General features: G+C 34.4%; 1 protein-coding gene across 2 annotated transcripts; it reads left to right on the forward strand.

Annotated features, from left to right (window-relative positions):
- Window positions 1–3,846: 3,846 nt before the first annotated feature.
- Window positions 3,847–11,071, forward strand: LOC133854460 (cellulose synthase-like protein G3). 2 transcript variants are annotated; one of them, XM_062290685.1, is made up of 6 exons: window positions 3,847–4,497; window positions 6,594–6,743; window positions 7,521–7,646; window positions 7,923–8,366; window positions 9,093–9,440; window positions 10,476–10,709. In XM_062290685.1, the coding sequence occupies exons 1-6, from the start codon at window positions 3,880–3,882 to the stop codon at window positions 10,557–10,559; spliced, it is 1,770 nt and encodes a 589-aa protein (XP_062146669.1). In that variant the 5' UTR covers window positions 3,847–3,879; the 3' UTR covers window positions 10,560–10,709. The 2 variants fall into 2 exon arrangements, with proteins under 2 accessions (XP_062146669.1, XP_062146668.1); XM_062290684.1 differs by having other exon boundaries at window positions 3,848–4,497; window positions 10,433–11,071.
- The last annotated feature ends 3,000 nt before the right edge of the window (window positions 11,072–14,071 follow it).

Here is a 14,071-nt window from a genome sequence, read left to right on the forward strand (position 1 = left end):
ATACTCTATTAAAAATGCATATAAAAATCATATGTGTTGGACTTGTAAACCTGATACTTGGCTCAATATCAATCAATTGATCGACTTGAGGCTGAGATTAGTTGCATGGTATTATCACACATGGTCCCCTCACTTGACACGTCAATTATTGTCTTCATGATTCCCGACGAACATGAAGCAATCACATGATATAAGCATAGAAGTGACAAACATCAGGTAATTAAAAGAGGACTTTCGTTTCTTTCCTTTACACATGCATTGTCTTTACTTTCTTTAAGATTATTTCATTTGATTTCTATACAGACTTAAATATGGGATCTATCTCTTGCCAGTTCACTCCTACAAACCCTTACTAAATTTTTCTCTCTAGCTTTCATGTACTTTAATTCGATCGTGTTGAGATCTCAACACGTTGTTAACTGTTTTAATAGTATTCATTTTAAATACATATCAATTTAACCAACCGAATTGAAAAAAAAAAAAAAAAAAAAAAATGACTCCTAAAAAAACACTTATCCTTTTTTACCTACAGCATTTCCAAGACCTCACAAATCATCGAAGAGCCCTTTTACTACAAAGACGACTATGCCAAACAAACTTTGTGCCCCACTCACGAACCTCACTTGAAAAGGCATTGATGCATCAATCATGCATGCATTTCCTAAATACCTTTTCAAATACTAGCTTTGTTATTTTTTTAAGAAATAAATATAGGCAAAATGACTAGTGACTCTGTTTACTAATTATTTTTTTAAAAAATAAAAATAAAAGCATTCAAAATTACTTTCATCTTTATAACATATTAAACCACTTTTAACATCAACCACATTATCTAGTAATATTTCTAGCAACAGGGTGATGAATCGCGCAGAAAATAAGATGATTAATGACAGCTAGTGTATATGTTTTTCTCTTTAATTTCTTCACTGACAAAAATAAAAGTTAGTTAAGTCGCATAATTTCTTCTTTGTGATATTTGCAGCTGCAGTTGCAGTCACAGTACCAACTTGCAGCTTTCATGATTGGAGGAAGCTGTTCATGCATGTGAGCCCCCATGCTAGCTGTCGTGGAGGGGGCTGTCATATACTTATACATTAATCTTGTTGCTAGTATAAGGCTAACAATTCAAATTACAAAGCTCACCTGCAGAGATTGTGGTGGTCGATTTAGTGGATCATTACTTTGTCTGAAGATGTGGTTCGAACAGTAAATTGTTGGAGATTCGATCGGTCCCGTATACTTTGCATATACGGCGGTGGTTAATGCATGGATCATTACTTTCTTTGAAGATATAATTCGACCAGTAAATTGTTGGAGATCCGATTCCAAATATATAGAGCATTACTTTCTCTGAAAATGTGAGCCACTTGATTGGCACAGCACTTAACTGTCGTGGGACACCAGCATTTATAGATGATGAGGTAGCATTTTCACACCCTTCAAGCAAGTAGGAGGCTGTATTAATTATAGCGATAAGTTGATGGTGATCGATCATGATAGTCTTATGGATAGTGATATAGCATGTCACTCGATCTTGGAGTCTTGCTCTCCCAATATACAGCATTTAACTGTGATAACGTGAAAAACTTAAGAGAAATATCTTTTTCCGAGCAGGCCAGGAATCTGTGGCAGACTTAATTAAATCATTGATCATATATACCAACGCATCATCGTGGAATACCTGATCTGTAGGGAATTCATAATTATCGATCGTGACCCTAGCATCATATTTCCACCAAGTTTAATAAAAACATAAGTGCAGTAGGTCTGCAAATATATATCTTGATACATATTTCAGCACGGACAGACAGCAATGGTCACCTGCAAAAAAGAATAGAGGAGACAGCTAGGGTGTACAATATTGCTGCCCCGCTAGTGGGAGAGTCTTCAATGATTAAGTCAGATTTTTTTGTTCTTTTTTTTTTTGTTCTCAAGTAATGTGTCACTATCCTACGCAATTTATTGTTTTAAGAATATGTCATGGAATGGTCATACATCACTTAAACAATCAACTTTTTAAGAAAAAAATTTGAAAAGAGTAACATTTGTATTGATTGCTTTTGCTTGTCCTAGCTTGGATTTCCCAAAGGATTTCCCAATACTGTATGTAGACTTTGGTAACAAATGTTCTTGAATAGAGAACTCATATGAATTTTACTTGCCCAAGAAAATTTTGGGTTATCTATCCACTTATTTGGTCTGGTAAACTTCATAAAAACATATAATTAAGGATCCCTTACAATTTCTTGAAATTGTATATTTTAAAATTAGGAATAATTACACTTAACCCCCCTGATTTATCCACGGTGTGGCGATTTACCTCCCAATGTACCAAAATTGGTACATGACCCCCCCGAACTTGTCAACGTGTGGCAAAATCAACCTTCCGTCCAATCGACCGTTCGTTTGGACGGAAAATCAGTCACGTGCAAGTTACGTGACCGTTTAAGACAGAGACCCTCCCCAAGTCACGTGACTTGCACGTGACCAACTTTCCTTCCAAACGAACGGTCGATTGGACGGAAGGTTGATTTTGCCACACGTTGGCAAGTTCGGGGGGGGTCATGTACCAATTTTGGTACATTGGGGGGATAAATTGACACACCGTAGATAAATCAGGGGGGTTAAGTGTAAATTTGTAATTATCCCTTAAAATTATGTGAATTACTGTTGTTCCTTGCTTTCAATGGCTTGAAAAAATGCTACCTATTAAAAAAGTAGCATGTTTCCAATGAGAATTGAATATATTTTCATTAAGTTCTTGTGTTTTATGTTGTAAAAAAAACTTTGAACCAAAAGCTATTTTTTAATTTTCTGAAGAATAAGTGTATTTTCAAAAGTGAAAAAAGAACTATTTTGGGAGAAAATCATTTTTGGCTGCCTATATAATATGCCATATTTTTAATAAGTAGCATTTTTCAAACTGTTCTATGCAAAGATGCAAAGAACAGGTTGAATTCACATAATTTTATAATCTATAATTTATTTAAAATTATAAAAAACCGTGATCAATAAAACCATCATATTTATTGTTTGGATTACTATCCATCCGAATAGAATATTCTTTCAAGCATCATGAATATTTCATTAATTATCAGAATTGGCTATCGACTTCATGCAGTACTTCACATCATCGAAATTAAATGAAGTACCAATAATGCATGTAGAGCTAGCCTTGATTATCTGGTTTTCTTGGGGTCTCCAGTCACTAGCAAGTATGGAAAAATAACACGTACACCAATCCCTATAAAAATAAAAAATAAAAAATAATGTACATCAATAATATAATTCAAGAAAATTACAAATTAGCCTTTCAAACTGTCAGTCGTTTTGCAAGTAATCTTATGAACTGCCAAAGATTGGACTCTAACTCTCCAAACTATCAAAAAGTTTTCAAAATGCCTATTTTATCGAAATATGCCTATAATACCTCTGTTTCGTATTATTTTTCAATTAAAAATTAATAAAAAATTAAAAACTAAAAAAAATATAATTTTTTTTTAATTTTTAATTTTTTTAATTGAAAAATGACCAAATGCCAGGAGTATTATAGGCATATTTCGACAAAATGAACCCTTTCAAATCTTTTTGATAGTTTGGAGAGCCCGAAATTAATTAAACGTTGATAATTTGTAAAATTACTTACTAAAATGCTAAGTGTTTGAGAGGTTAAATTGTAATTTTTCAATATAATTCTCTGCACTTTATATATGGCATTATATGCTTCGTTTAGCTTAGAATTAAGTCCCCAGTTCCTGTCCTCCACACGTGTGCATGCTCTGATATCAAAGCCCTCCACACGTGTCATCCTACTCGAGAGGCCGGCCTATAAATACTCGAGGTCGAACCACTTGCACCCCATATCATACATCCTCAATAATGGAGGGTCTGATCATTAGCGGGTGCACCACGTCCACCGGCACCCATCGCCGTCCTCCCCTTCACAGCCTTGAGCCGTCGCGCCTGACGGGTTTTAATCGTGTGTTTGCTGCAGTTTATACATGTGCCATCCTCGCCTTGATCTATCACCGTTCATTCAAACTCATCCACTCCGCCACCTTACCCTCCTTCTCCATCTCCCTCTCCATGCTAATCTCCGATCTTCTTCTTGCTTTCATGTGGGCTGCCACGCAGCCTTATCGGTTGCGTCCAATCCACCGTAAGGAGTTCCCCGACAACCTCGGAGAGATCGTGAAAGAATCAGATTTCCCTGCACTCGACGTGTTCATATGCACCGCCGACCCCTACAAGGAGCCGCCGATGGGCGTGGCAAACACGGCCTTATCCGTGATGGCGTATGATTATCCAACGGAGAAGATCTCCGTCTACGTATCGGACGATGGAGGCTCGCAGCTCACTCTCTTTGCTTTCATGGAGGCTGCTAAGTTCGCAAGCCACTGGTTGCCGTTTTGTAGAAAGAACAACGTAGTTGAGCGGAGCCCAGAAGCATACTTTGCTTCGAGTAGCCCTTGGAGCTCTGAGGCTGAGAAGATTAAGGTAAAACACAGTAAATTAAGCTTCTTGATATATTCATAATTTGAGGTTTAAGATTAAGTTTCGATGTTCGATCATCTCGATCTGCTTAAATCACTTTTCTGAGTTTTCTCTGTTACTTATTACTTCTATTCATCTTCTTCGACTTTACTGGCTGAAGTCGATCTATTGAAAAATGATTGCTGTATGCATTGACCGGATCAGGAGTCCGGCATCAATTTAACCATTTTTAGGCATTGAAATACTTGAAAAATACTACAAGGTAATTGAAAAAAAAAAAAAAAAATCTTTCTGAAAGGATTTAGACTTTTAGAGACACATCTTACTTACAAAATCAAAATACAGTTCCGTGTGTAGAACTTTTTTATAATATAAAAGCAAGAATTTGATGAAAATATATGTAATTTTTAATTGTATGTAACATGCAACCTTTTTAATATATTGTATTTTTCAAACATTTCGTTGTTCAAAAATAGCTTAAATTGCATAGTTTAAAAATTTACAAACTTTAAAAAAAAGTGTAAAGAATCCTAATCCCCATTAACCATTTGGTAGCTGGTATTGACATGCGGTTTAATTGTCATTCAAGGTTACGTCCCATTAATGCAACTTATCTATCAAAAAAGAGAGAATATACAAAAGAACAAAAATGGCAAAAAAAAATAAAAAAAGAAAAGAAAGAAAGCTGCAGTAACAAGAACCAACTTGCAAGGAGTGTAGACAAGACGACAAAATTGAACCTGTACGTACGTAACAAAAAAACTTTGCCCTATTTTGGACATTTCCAATAATTAAGAAATTGAAAGTTACAATGTTGTCCAGAGTACTCCAAAGAGTTGGGTCACGATTTTGACCTTCTAGATACCTATTAGAAAAAATTATTCTTGGTATTTTTGGTATCTTGGTATATACCAAAGAGGGGAGAACGTTGCTGCCCATATTCTTGCTGATTGGGTGTTCAACATGATTTTAATAAAATAAGACTTGATTGTATTCTGAATTGTATTTGGGGGCTGTTTCTTCAGAGTCAGTACTCTGTTTTTGTAAAGTGTTTTTGGCTCTGTTGGTTTTTTTTGAATGAATTCTAGATCTATCATATAAAATAAAATAAAAATTAAAAAAAAAAAATGAGAATAATTATTCACATAGCAAATGAGAAAGTGACTACTCTCTAAATTAAAGAATAGAAATTCCGCAAACCAAACCAATCCTTAGTTTTTAAAATACTTATCGGTGAAACATGCAAGGAACCTCAATTTTTATTTTGTTTTGTATATGTTTTTAGTTTGGGTTAATTATCTTTAACCCCTTCAATTACCATTCATTTACACGTCATCGATCTCCATGAACTACAACTTGTCACATCCAAGTATCCAACCACCTTAAGGCTTAAACTACCAATCATTGGCCAAAAAAACCACCTCACGGCCTTTAGTCAATATATTGATCATGTGACATACACATGCTTTTTTGACTCGTAAAATAATGAAAGTACCCTGAGTTTTAAAACTAAATTTACTTAAATACTCCTAAAGTGAAAAAAAATTCAAAAAAGGGCCACCCTCACCCAAGGTCGGCCGAATCACTTCTAAACACACATGCTCTTAAGTGATTCAAACAAGTGTAGTTGGTCTACTCCCTTTGTGGTGGGGGGTTGTCCATATCACCCCCAAGAAACACCCCTCGAACCACCCCCATTTTTTTTTTTTTTTTTTTAAGTTAAAATTTAGTTTATTTTTTTTATTACTTATATTCTTACTTGAGGGTATTTTCGTCATTTTTTGTCAAAAACTTATGTGTCATACACACTGACATGGTTGAGATTAGGGGGTCAAAAGTAATTAACCCAGATTTTTATTTTTATTAAAGCTAATAGATAGCAGCAGCTTACACATCATGAGTAGTACTTTTCAATCCATCGACATTCCACTTCTTAGAACCTTTAATTAACACATACAAGTTAAGTTAAGTTTGATTTGATTGCATCAAATTAAAACTTGTATTATTTTATCTATAAATTAAAACAAATTTTTTTAGGTAATTTAGCATCCTTTTAAATGATAATATATAATCTCTATTTATGGCTTCATATGTTACAGACAATGTACGATAGCATGAAATTCAGGGTAGAGAATGCTGTCGAGAGAGGGAAAGTCGGAGATGAGTACATCACCGGAGAAGAAGAGCGCAAAGCGTTTCTCAAATGGACGGATGGATCCACACGCCAAAATCATCCCACTGTTATTCAGGTTCGTATTGTGAATATGGTAATTAATTATATATGATCCCTTGAGCCAACATATATGGTAATTTTTTCTAATTAACATAAATTTGAAAAATAGAAGAACTCATGATGTTAATTTAATAATTTTATTAAAGGAAAAACTGCACTTGTAACTTCTGATATTTCATCATTTTGCAATTAAATATTTAAACTTTGAAAAGTGTCAATTTAGGGTATTAATCTTTCAATTTTTTTTTTTTTTTTTTAATTTCAACCCTCTATTATAATTTTCTGTTAAATCTTGTCAAAATTTTTAAAATATTCCTTCGTTTTTTTAGGAAAAAAAAAAAAGAAGAAAAAAATTGCAAGAATTTAGGTGTTGGTCAGCATTTAATGAAATTTGCAAAAATACCCAAGCCTAAATTTTATTTTTTATATATATAATTAAATGAAAAATTCTAACGGATGGTTGAAATTGAAAAAATTGAAAAATTAAAATCCTAAATTGACACTTTTTAAAGTTTGAGCACTTAATTACAAAAGTGATGAAAAATCTGGAATTATAAGTGAAGTTTTTCCTTTATTTAATATTCTAACCTCTCTCATGTGTGGGCTTAAAATCTCCATCAATTAGTGAGGTCCAACATGTTGAAATGAAAGGTGAATTACGAAGATAAGATTCAAACTCATAACTTTTACTCTGATTTCATGTTAAATATCTATTTATTTCAAAAGTTTAAACTGATAATAAATATTGAATTTATTAAATTAATTAATATTCTAATAAACTATAATTAAGCAGGTTTTGTTGGAGAATAGCAAAGACAAAGACATCACTGGCCATTTGATGCCAAACCTCATCTATGTCTCTCGAGAGAAATGCAAGACTTCACCCCACCATTTTAAAGCTGGTGCTCTTAATGTCATGGTAAGCATCCCTACATATAAGCTAGTCATGCAGCATCAAATTGAGATTTCCTACAATTGAGATGTTCGAATTGACACAATTGGGGCAGTCTCAAAGAAAGGCGGACTGCGAGGCCCACCTGCCAAGTGCAACACCCCTCTATATGGGTTGCCTGAATTTTGTGCAATTTGAATAGCCAATTGTACGGAATCATCATTCTTGTTATATATTTTGTATACACAATTCGAAAAGCTAATCGTAAGAAATCTCATCTATGTTTCTTTTGTGACCATGTAGCTTCGGCTGTCAGCTGCCATGACCAATGCTCCAATAATCCTGACCCTAGATTGTGACATGTACTCCAATGATCCCTATACGCCTCTTCGTGTGCTATGTTACATACTCGACCCTCAAGATCGGTCCAAATTAGGATACATTCAATTTCCTCAACACTTTAAGGAGATTAATAAGACTGACACCTATGCTTGTGAGTTTAAAAGTCTGTTTCAAATCAATCCAGTGGGTTTTGATGGACTAGCTGGGCCTAACCATGTCGGAACTGGGTGCTTTTTTCTCCGGCGAGTGTTCTTTGGAGGTCCCTCGAAGTTGTTATCACCGGAAATCTCCGAATTGGGACCATACCATGTTGTGAACAAACCTATTCGATCCCAACCAATCATGGAATTGTCAAATAAGGTGGCGAGCTGCAATTATGAGAACCAGACCAAATGGGGTTCTGAGGTAAGCTTTATTTGTTGTGGTTATCTTTTTATTTTCTTCAAATATACCATTTGGGTTGTATCTTATGTTACGGTTCAAGAAGGCATTGACCACATTCACATGATATACCAAAGAAATCTGATAAGGATTTTCTGTATAATTGCCCGTATAAATTGTTGTAATTGTAATTCGGGTAACCCCATAGAGAGAAGGGTTGTTGGGTTGGATTGGGACTTCCTCTTATCAAGTTGTTCTAATTTTTTGTGTAAAATTCGGACAACTTAAGAGGGGAGTTGTGGGGTTTATTTGCTCTAGATAGGTGGGTCCCGCATCCTAACCTGCTTTCATTACCCAAGGTAGGTGAGCTTTGCAACTCCTATTGATACTTCGGACAACCCGGGGCTTCTACTTGTCTAAGACAGGTAAGCTTCGTAACTCGCTCTCTATGGGAGTACCTGGATTAATAGAATTTGGACAATAAATTGCAAATGATTCTAATCCAGAAGAATTAGTCATCTTTGAGACTTCCAATTGCTTTAACTTATAGGCTAATTCCACCTAATATACATTTTTTGTAAGACTTAATGCATGCTTATACAATACTCATAATTTAGAGTATGATCACATCTTACATGTTTGCAATTCTTAATTAATTGATCATTAAAAATTCTTTGTAGCAAGGCAATTTTAATAATAAACTACATTTAATTTTACCTCTTTTTTTTTTGTTCTTTGTAAAATGTACAGATGGGTTTCAGATATGGATCACTGGTTGAGGACTACTACACAGGCTACCGGCTGCAGTGTGAGGGATGGAAGTCCATATTCTGTAATCCCAAGAGGGCAGCATTTTTGGGTGATGCACCCATTACCCTTATTGATTTGCTAAATCAACAAAAGCGATGGGCCATAGGCCTACTTGAGGTGGTTTTCTCTAAGTTCAGCCCACTAACCTTCGGGATCAGATCCATGGGTCTTCTCATGGGCCTTGCTTATGCCCATATTGGGATGTGGGCATTTTGGTCGATCCCAATCACCATTTACGCCTTCCTTCCTCAGCTAGCTCTCCTCAATGGAATTACCATATTCCCAACGGTATATATGTACTTGCACCTGATTATTATAAGGACAAAAAATTTCTACAAATTAGTTTATAGAAAATTCCATACAACCCACATATAAAATTGACATGTGTCCCTTGGCATGTGAGAAGCACATGTTATTAAAGATTGACATGTGTAGAAAATTTCATACAACCTACATATAAGATTAACATGTGTCCCTTAGCATATGAAAACACATGTTATTTTAATAGCATGTGTTTCTCATATGCTTTTTTTTAATAGCATTAATAAAAAAACATGTGATTCTCACATGTTTAAATGACACATGTTGCTCGTATATGTGAGTTGTATGAAATTTCCTATAAACCAATTTGTAGGAAATTGTTGTCCCTATTATAACTCACTTTTCTTTTCTTACCCTCAATTCATGACTACTAGTAAACTCTGGACCTCTGCTTTGATATTTTGTAAAATCACTACTTATCCTAAAAAATTAAACTAATAAAAAATAGTAAATTTAAGGAGAAACTTCACTTAACTCCCCTAAACTTCGATCACTTCTACGATCTCCTCTCCAAAGTTTAAAAACTCTTAATTTAGTGTATTGAACTTTTAATTCTTTGCAATCTCACATCTCCCCTTAGGGTTTGAGGTTAATTAAGTTAAATGGTCAAAGAGTAAAATGATCGTTATTCCACCATAAATTTTGTAATATTATAAAATTACTCTTAAATTACTATTATTTAAAAAAAAAAAAAATGTAGGTAATTTTGAAATTTTTCCAAACTCTTCTGTTAGAGTTTGACGAAAAATCCTAACGGAGGGCCAGGTGAAATTGAAATTTTGTTAAAGTTTGATACACTAAATTATAATTAAGAGTTTTTAAACTTTGGGAAGAACACTACAAAAGTGATGAAAGTTCATGGAGGTTAAGTGAAACATTTCTTAAATTTAATTATTTAATTAATAATTAACATTTATCATGTAATTGATAATTGTTCTTTAATTATAAATATGTTGCAGGTATCAGAGTCATGGTTTCTATTGTATGTGTTTCTGTTCATAGGAGCCTACGGACAAGATTTCCTTGACTTTATCTTCTATGATGGAACTCTCCAAAGATGGTGGAATGATCAGAGAATATGGATGATAAGAGGAGTGACATGTTACTTGTTTGGATTCTCCGAGTTCTTTCTCAAGTCCTTTGGCATTTCCACCCTTGGTTTCAATGTGACAAGCAAAGTGGTTGATGATGAGCAAAGCAAAAGATACGAGCAAGGAGTGTTTGAGTTTGGAGTTCCATCGCCCATGTTTGTGCCCCTAACAGCTGCTGCAATTATCAACTTGGTCTCATTTGTTTGGGGGATTTTGCTGGTTTTCAGAGGCAGCAAATTGGAGGAGCTGTTTCTGCAGATGTTCATAGCAGGTTTTGTGGTGGTGAACTCTTGGCCAATCTACAAAGCCATTGTGTTGAGAACTGATAAAGGAAGGATGCCTGCTAGCACTGCCATAATTTCAACATTTCTGGCACGTGGTCTTGTTTTTGCAGGTTCTCTCGCTCTGGGAGGCTGAGATTATGAACTTCGCTTTTAGTATTTACTAGCTCATAACCAGCGCTATGTGCGGAATTCTTTGTTATAATTTAATTTCAGAATTTAAACATATTTTTATCATATTTTTTTATTATTAATCCATAAAAAGTAAACAAATTTAAAATATTTATTCATATAAGTCTAAGTTGAAATTCGACTTTTATATATGATAGTTATTAAAAGAAGAGAAAATGGTAGAAATTAGTGAGAATTTAATGATAATCAAATTTGACGTTTCTATTTAATGACAGTAAAATATGACGTTTCATCATATTTCATCGGTCCATGTATTTCACTTGAAATACATGGACGAATTCAATATAAATGTTACTTAAATGACAAGTTTTCTACTTAAATGACCAATTCAAAGTTTAAAAAATATATGTTCACTCTACGTGTCATAATTCTAGGCTAACTCTAAGTTGAAACTTGACTTTTATATATATATATATAAGTATTGCTTGCAAATTAATGTTATTGTTAGAATATTAATTAAATGATTGAATCTTTATTTTTTATTTAGTTTAAGCTTTTAAAATAACTAATAATTTAAACAAAAAATGCGAGGTTCTTTACGAACCAAAAAGCATATTGAGTGTGTGAAAATTGCAATGCCAAAGAGAAGAAAAATTGCAGCAACAGAGGGCACTCTATACAGCATTCTCCTCATGACCAGTACTCGATCCTGATCACATATACAGCATTCTATCATCTCTACATGTTCTTCCAAATTAAATTATGAATATCAAAATTTTCAAAATATTCTGATGTTTATTTTTTAAATATAATTTATCAAAATTTCTAAAGATTCAGGCATAGGTATTTTTGCAAATTCTATTATTAAATTCTAACCAACGTTTAAATCTTAACATTTTTTTTTTCTTTTTTTTTTCAAAAAAAAAACAATTTTAAAATTTTTGATAGAATTTAATAAAAAATCCTAACGAAAGATCCATAATTAAAATTTTCCGAAAAATAGATACCTTAAAAAATCCTAACGAAAGATCCATAATTAAAACTTTCCGGAAAATAGATACCTTAAAGAAACACACATTGGACCATGCATGGAGGTCCCATCGTACATGTTTAATTGGACTTAGGCCTGCTCGCCAGAGTCTTCTTTTTCTCGAGAATATCCTGCGACTACAAGAAAGAATTCATTAGAAACTAACTGGAAGCAGAAACCAGAAGGAGAGAAAAATTCAGTAAAAGCATCAAATTGCATAATAAATAATAAATTAGGAAAAGATCTGTCTAATTCATAACCCTAATTCAGATTTACACATTATTATTTATTATGTAAAGGTATCAAAGCAATCTATATGAAGGTAGATTAGCTTTACAATTGTACTTCTATTGCTTCCAGAAGCAACACTTGCCTTCCTTTCTGCTGGGAGCAGAAACAATTAATTTCCACATAACCAAACAGTAACTAAACTAGCCATTGAAAAAGCTTCAGTGCCAAGAATAAATGATTTAATTGGACTTATATTCAACAATATTTTTTGATGAACATGCATTGAATTAAAAGAAACAAAATACAAAGAGGGAGACCATTAGCAAGGACCCCCAAGAAAGAAACATAGCAAAAACCAGACAGTAAAGTAGTACAAACATCCCAGTCGAGTGTTCACTCAGGTTCAAGAAGGACAGGATAGCAGAATAAAGAACAAGCTGCCAACCTCATCAAAAGACTCAAGACCAAGATGATCCACATGCATGTGACGACCATTCCTTTCACTTAGTTTCCACATACAATCAGGGAAGTAAGGTCTAGGAGGATGTGTTAAAGTGTTCCACATTGCTAAGAGATCCTTGTCTTGTAAACTTTATAAGTCATTGACACTCCTCCTCTTTAAAAGGCGTCTTTTGAGAGTGAGTAAGGCCCATAAAGTTTTACATGGTATCAGAGCAGGTTCCTTTGACAATGATGGGCTTTTCCCTCCCGTTGTTGAACACGTGTTTGGCCAAAGATACAACACGTGAGGAGGCGTGTTAAAGTGTCCCACATTGCTAAGAGATTCTTGTCTTGTAGACTTTATAAGCCATGGACACCCCTCCTCTTTCAAGGCATCTTTTGAAAGTAAGGCCCATGGACTTTTACAGGATGGATACTGATTTTGCATTGAAAACATTCTAGTGCAACGTCATCAAATGGGTTCCGACAACCCTGACATTCGGGCGACTCTTTAATCTTTTGGACAAAAGTGAAAGGATGTTTGTGATATTCACTTGTGTAAGTACTTCCAATCATGATGCATGGATAGTTTTCAATAACACATTCGGGGTGAGCGGGAAAGTTGCAATCTTCACAGTAATAGAACCAGTGGTGTGGGCCTCTTTCTTCTTCGCAAATTAAACAATAAGATTCTTTATAATCTCTAACACAATACTATAAGTGAGTTGGAGGATATATGTATGATATTTATGCCTTGCAATTGGTGCATGCAAATACATACTTCTCGTTGTCCTTAGGACAAGCTTTGCATTTTCTTTTAGAATCTAGAGCAAGATAAAAGAAGTGTTCATGACCTTCGTGATCAAGGGTTTCTAGAATTGAACCGCATTGAACGTCAAGGGTACTTTTTCCATCAGGACACCAATCAAGGTCACGTTTGTAGGCGAAGCCACGATGATGTCGAGAACAAATATGACAAAAGAACACGACACTATTGGTAGGTGCCTGTGGGAGGAGGGTGAGCGTGTGAAAATCGTGACGTCGGTGTTGCTCAATCCTTATGGGAAGTTTAGTACATCGAGTATGAAGAAAGAAGTTACATTGTGCACAGCCGTAAAATGGGGCCAAAATTATTAATTCCACACATTCTTAACAAAGCTTATCATCCTGGATCTCATCATCGTAGAGGATTAACTTATGTTGTTGATGACTAAAATGTTGGATCTTCCTAGGATTAGGGTTTTTGTCATTTGCTTGAAAGAGCGCCTTGATCAAATGAGTTGCATGGCCAACAAATTTTTTGAGCATTAACTCACTAGTTGTAGGCAACTCTCAATACATATCCCAAAAACGTTTTACGCAATCCAAGTGGATAACATACCTACATTCTTG

Source organism: Alnus glutinosa, chromosome 13 (genome assembly GCF_958979055.1).
Source record: "Alnus glutinosa chromosome 13, dhAlnGlut1.1, whole genome shotgun sequence".
In the NCBI taxonomy this organism is placed as follows: Eukaryota; Viridiplantae; Streptophyta; class Magnoliopsida; order Fagales; family Betulaceae; genus Alnus; species Alnus glutinosa.

Bases quoted from the DNA above. Each gene is read 5' to 3' on its own strand.
- LOC133854460 (XM_062290684.1), top strand. From the start codon at position 3,880: ATGGAGGGTCTGATCATTAGCGGGTGCACCACGTCCACCGGCACCCAT. The intron at 7,647-7,922 runs GTAAGCATCCCT...GTGACCATGTAG, and splicing joins CTGGTGCTCTTAATGTCATG to CTTCGGCTGTCAGCTGCCAT. The intron at 9,441-10,432 runs GTATATATGTAC...AATATGTTGCAG, and splicing joins GAATTACCATATTCCCAACG to GTATCAGAGTCATGGTTTCT.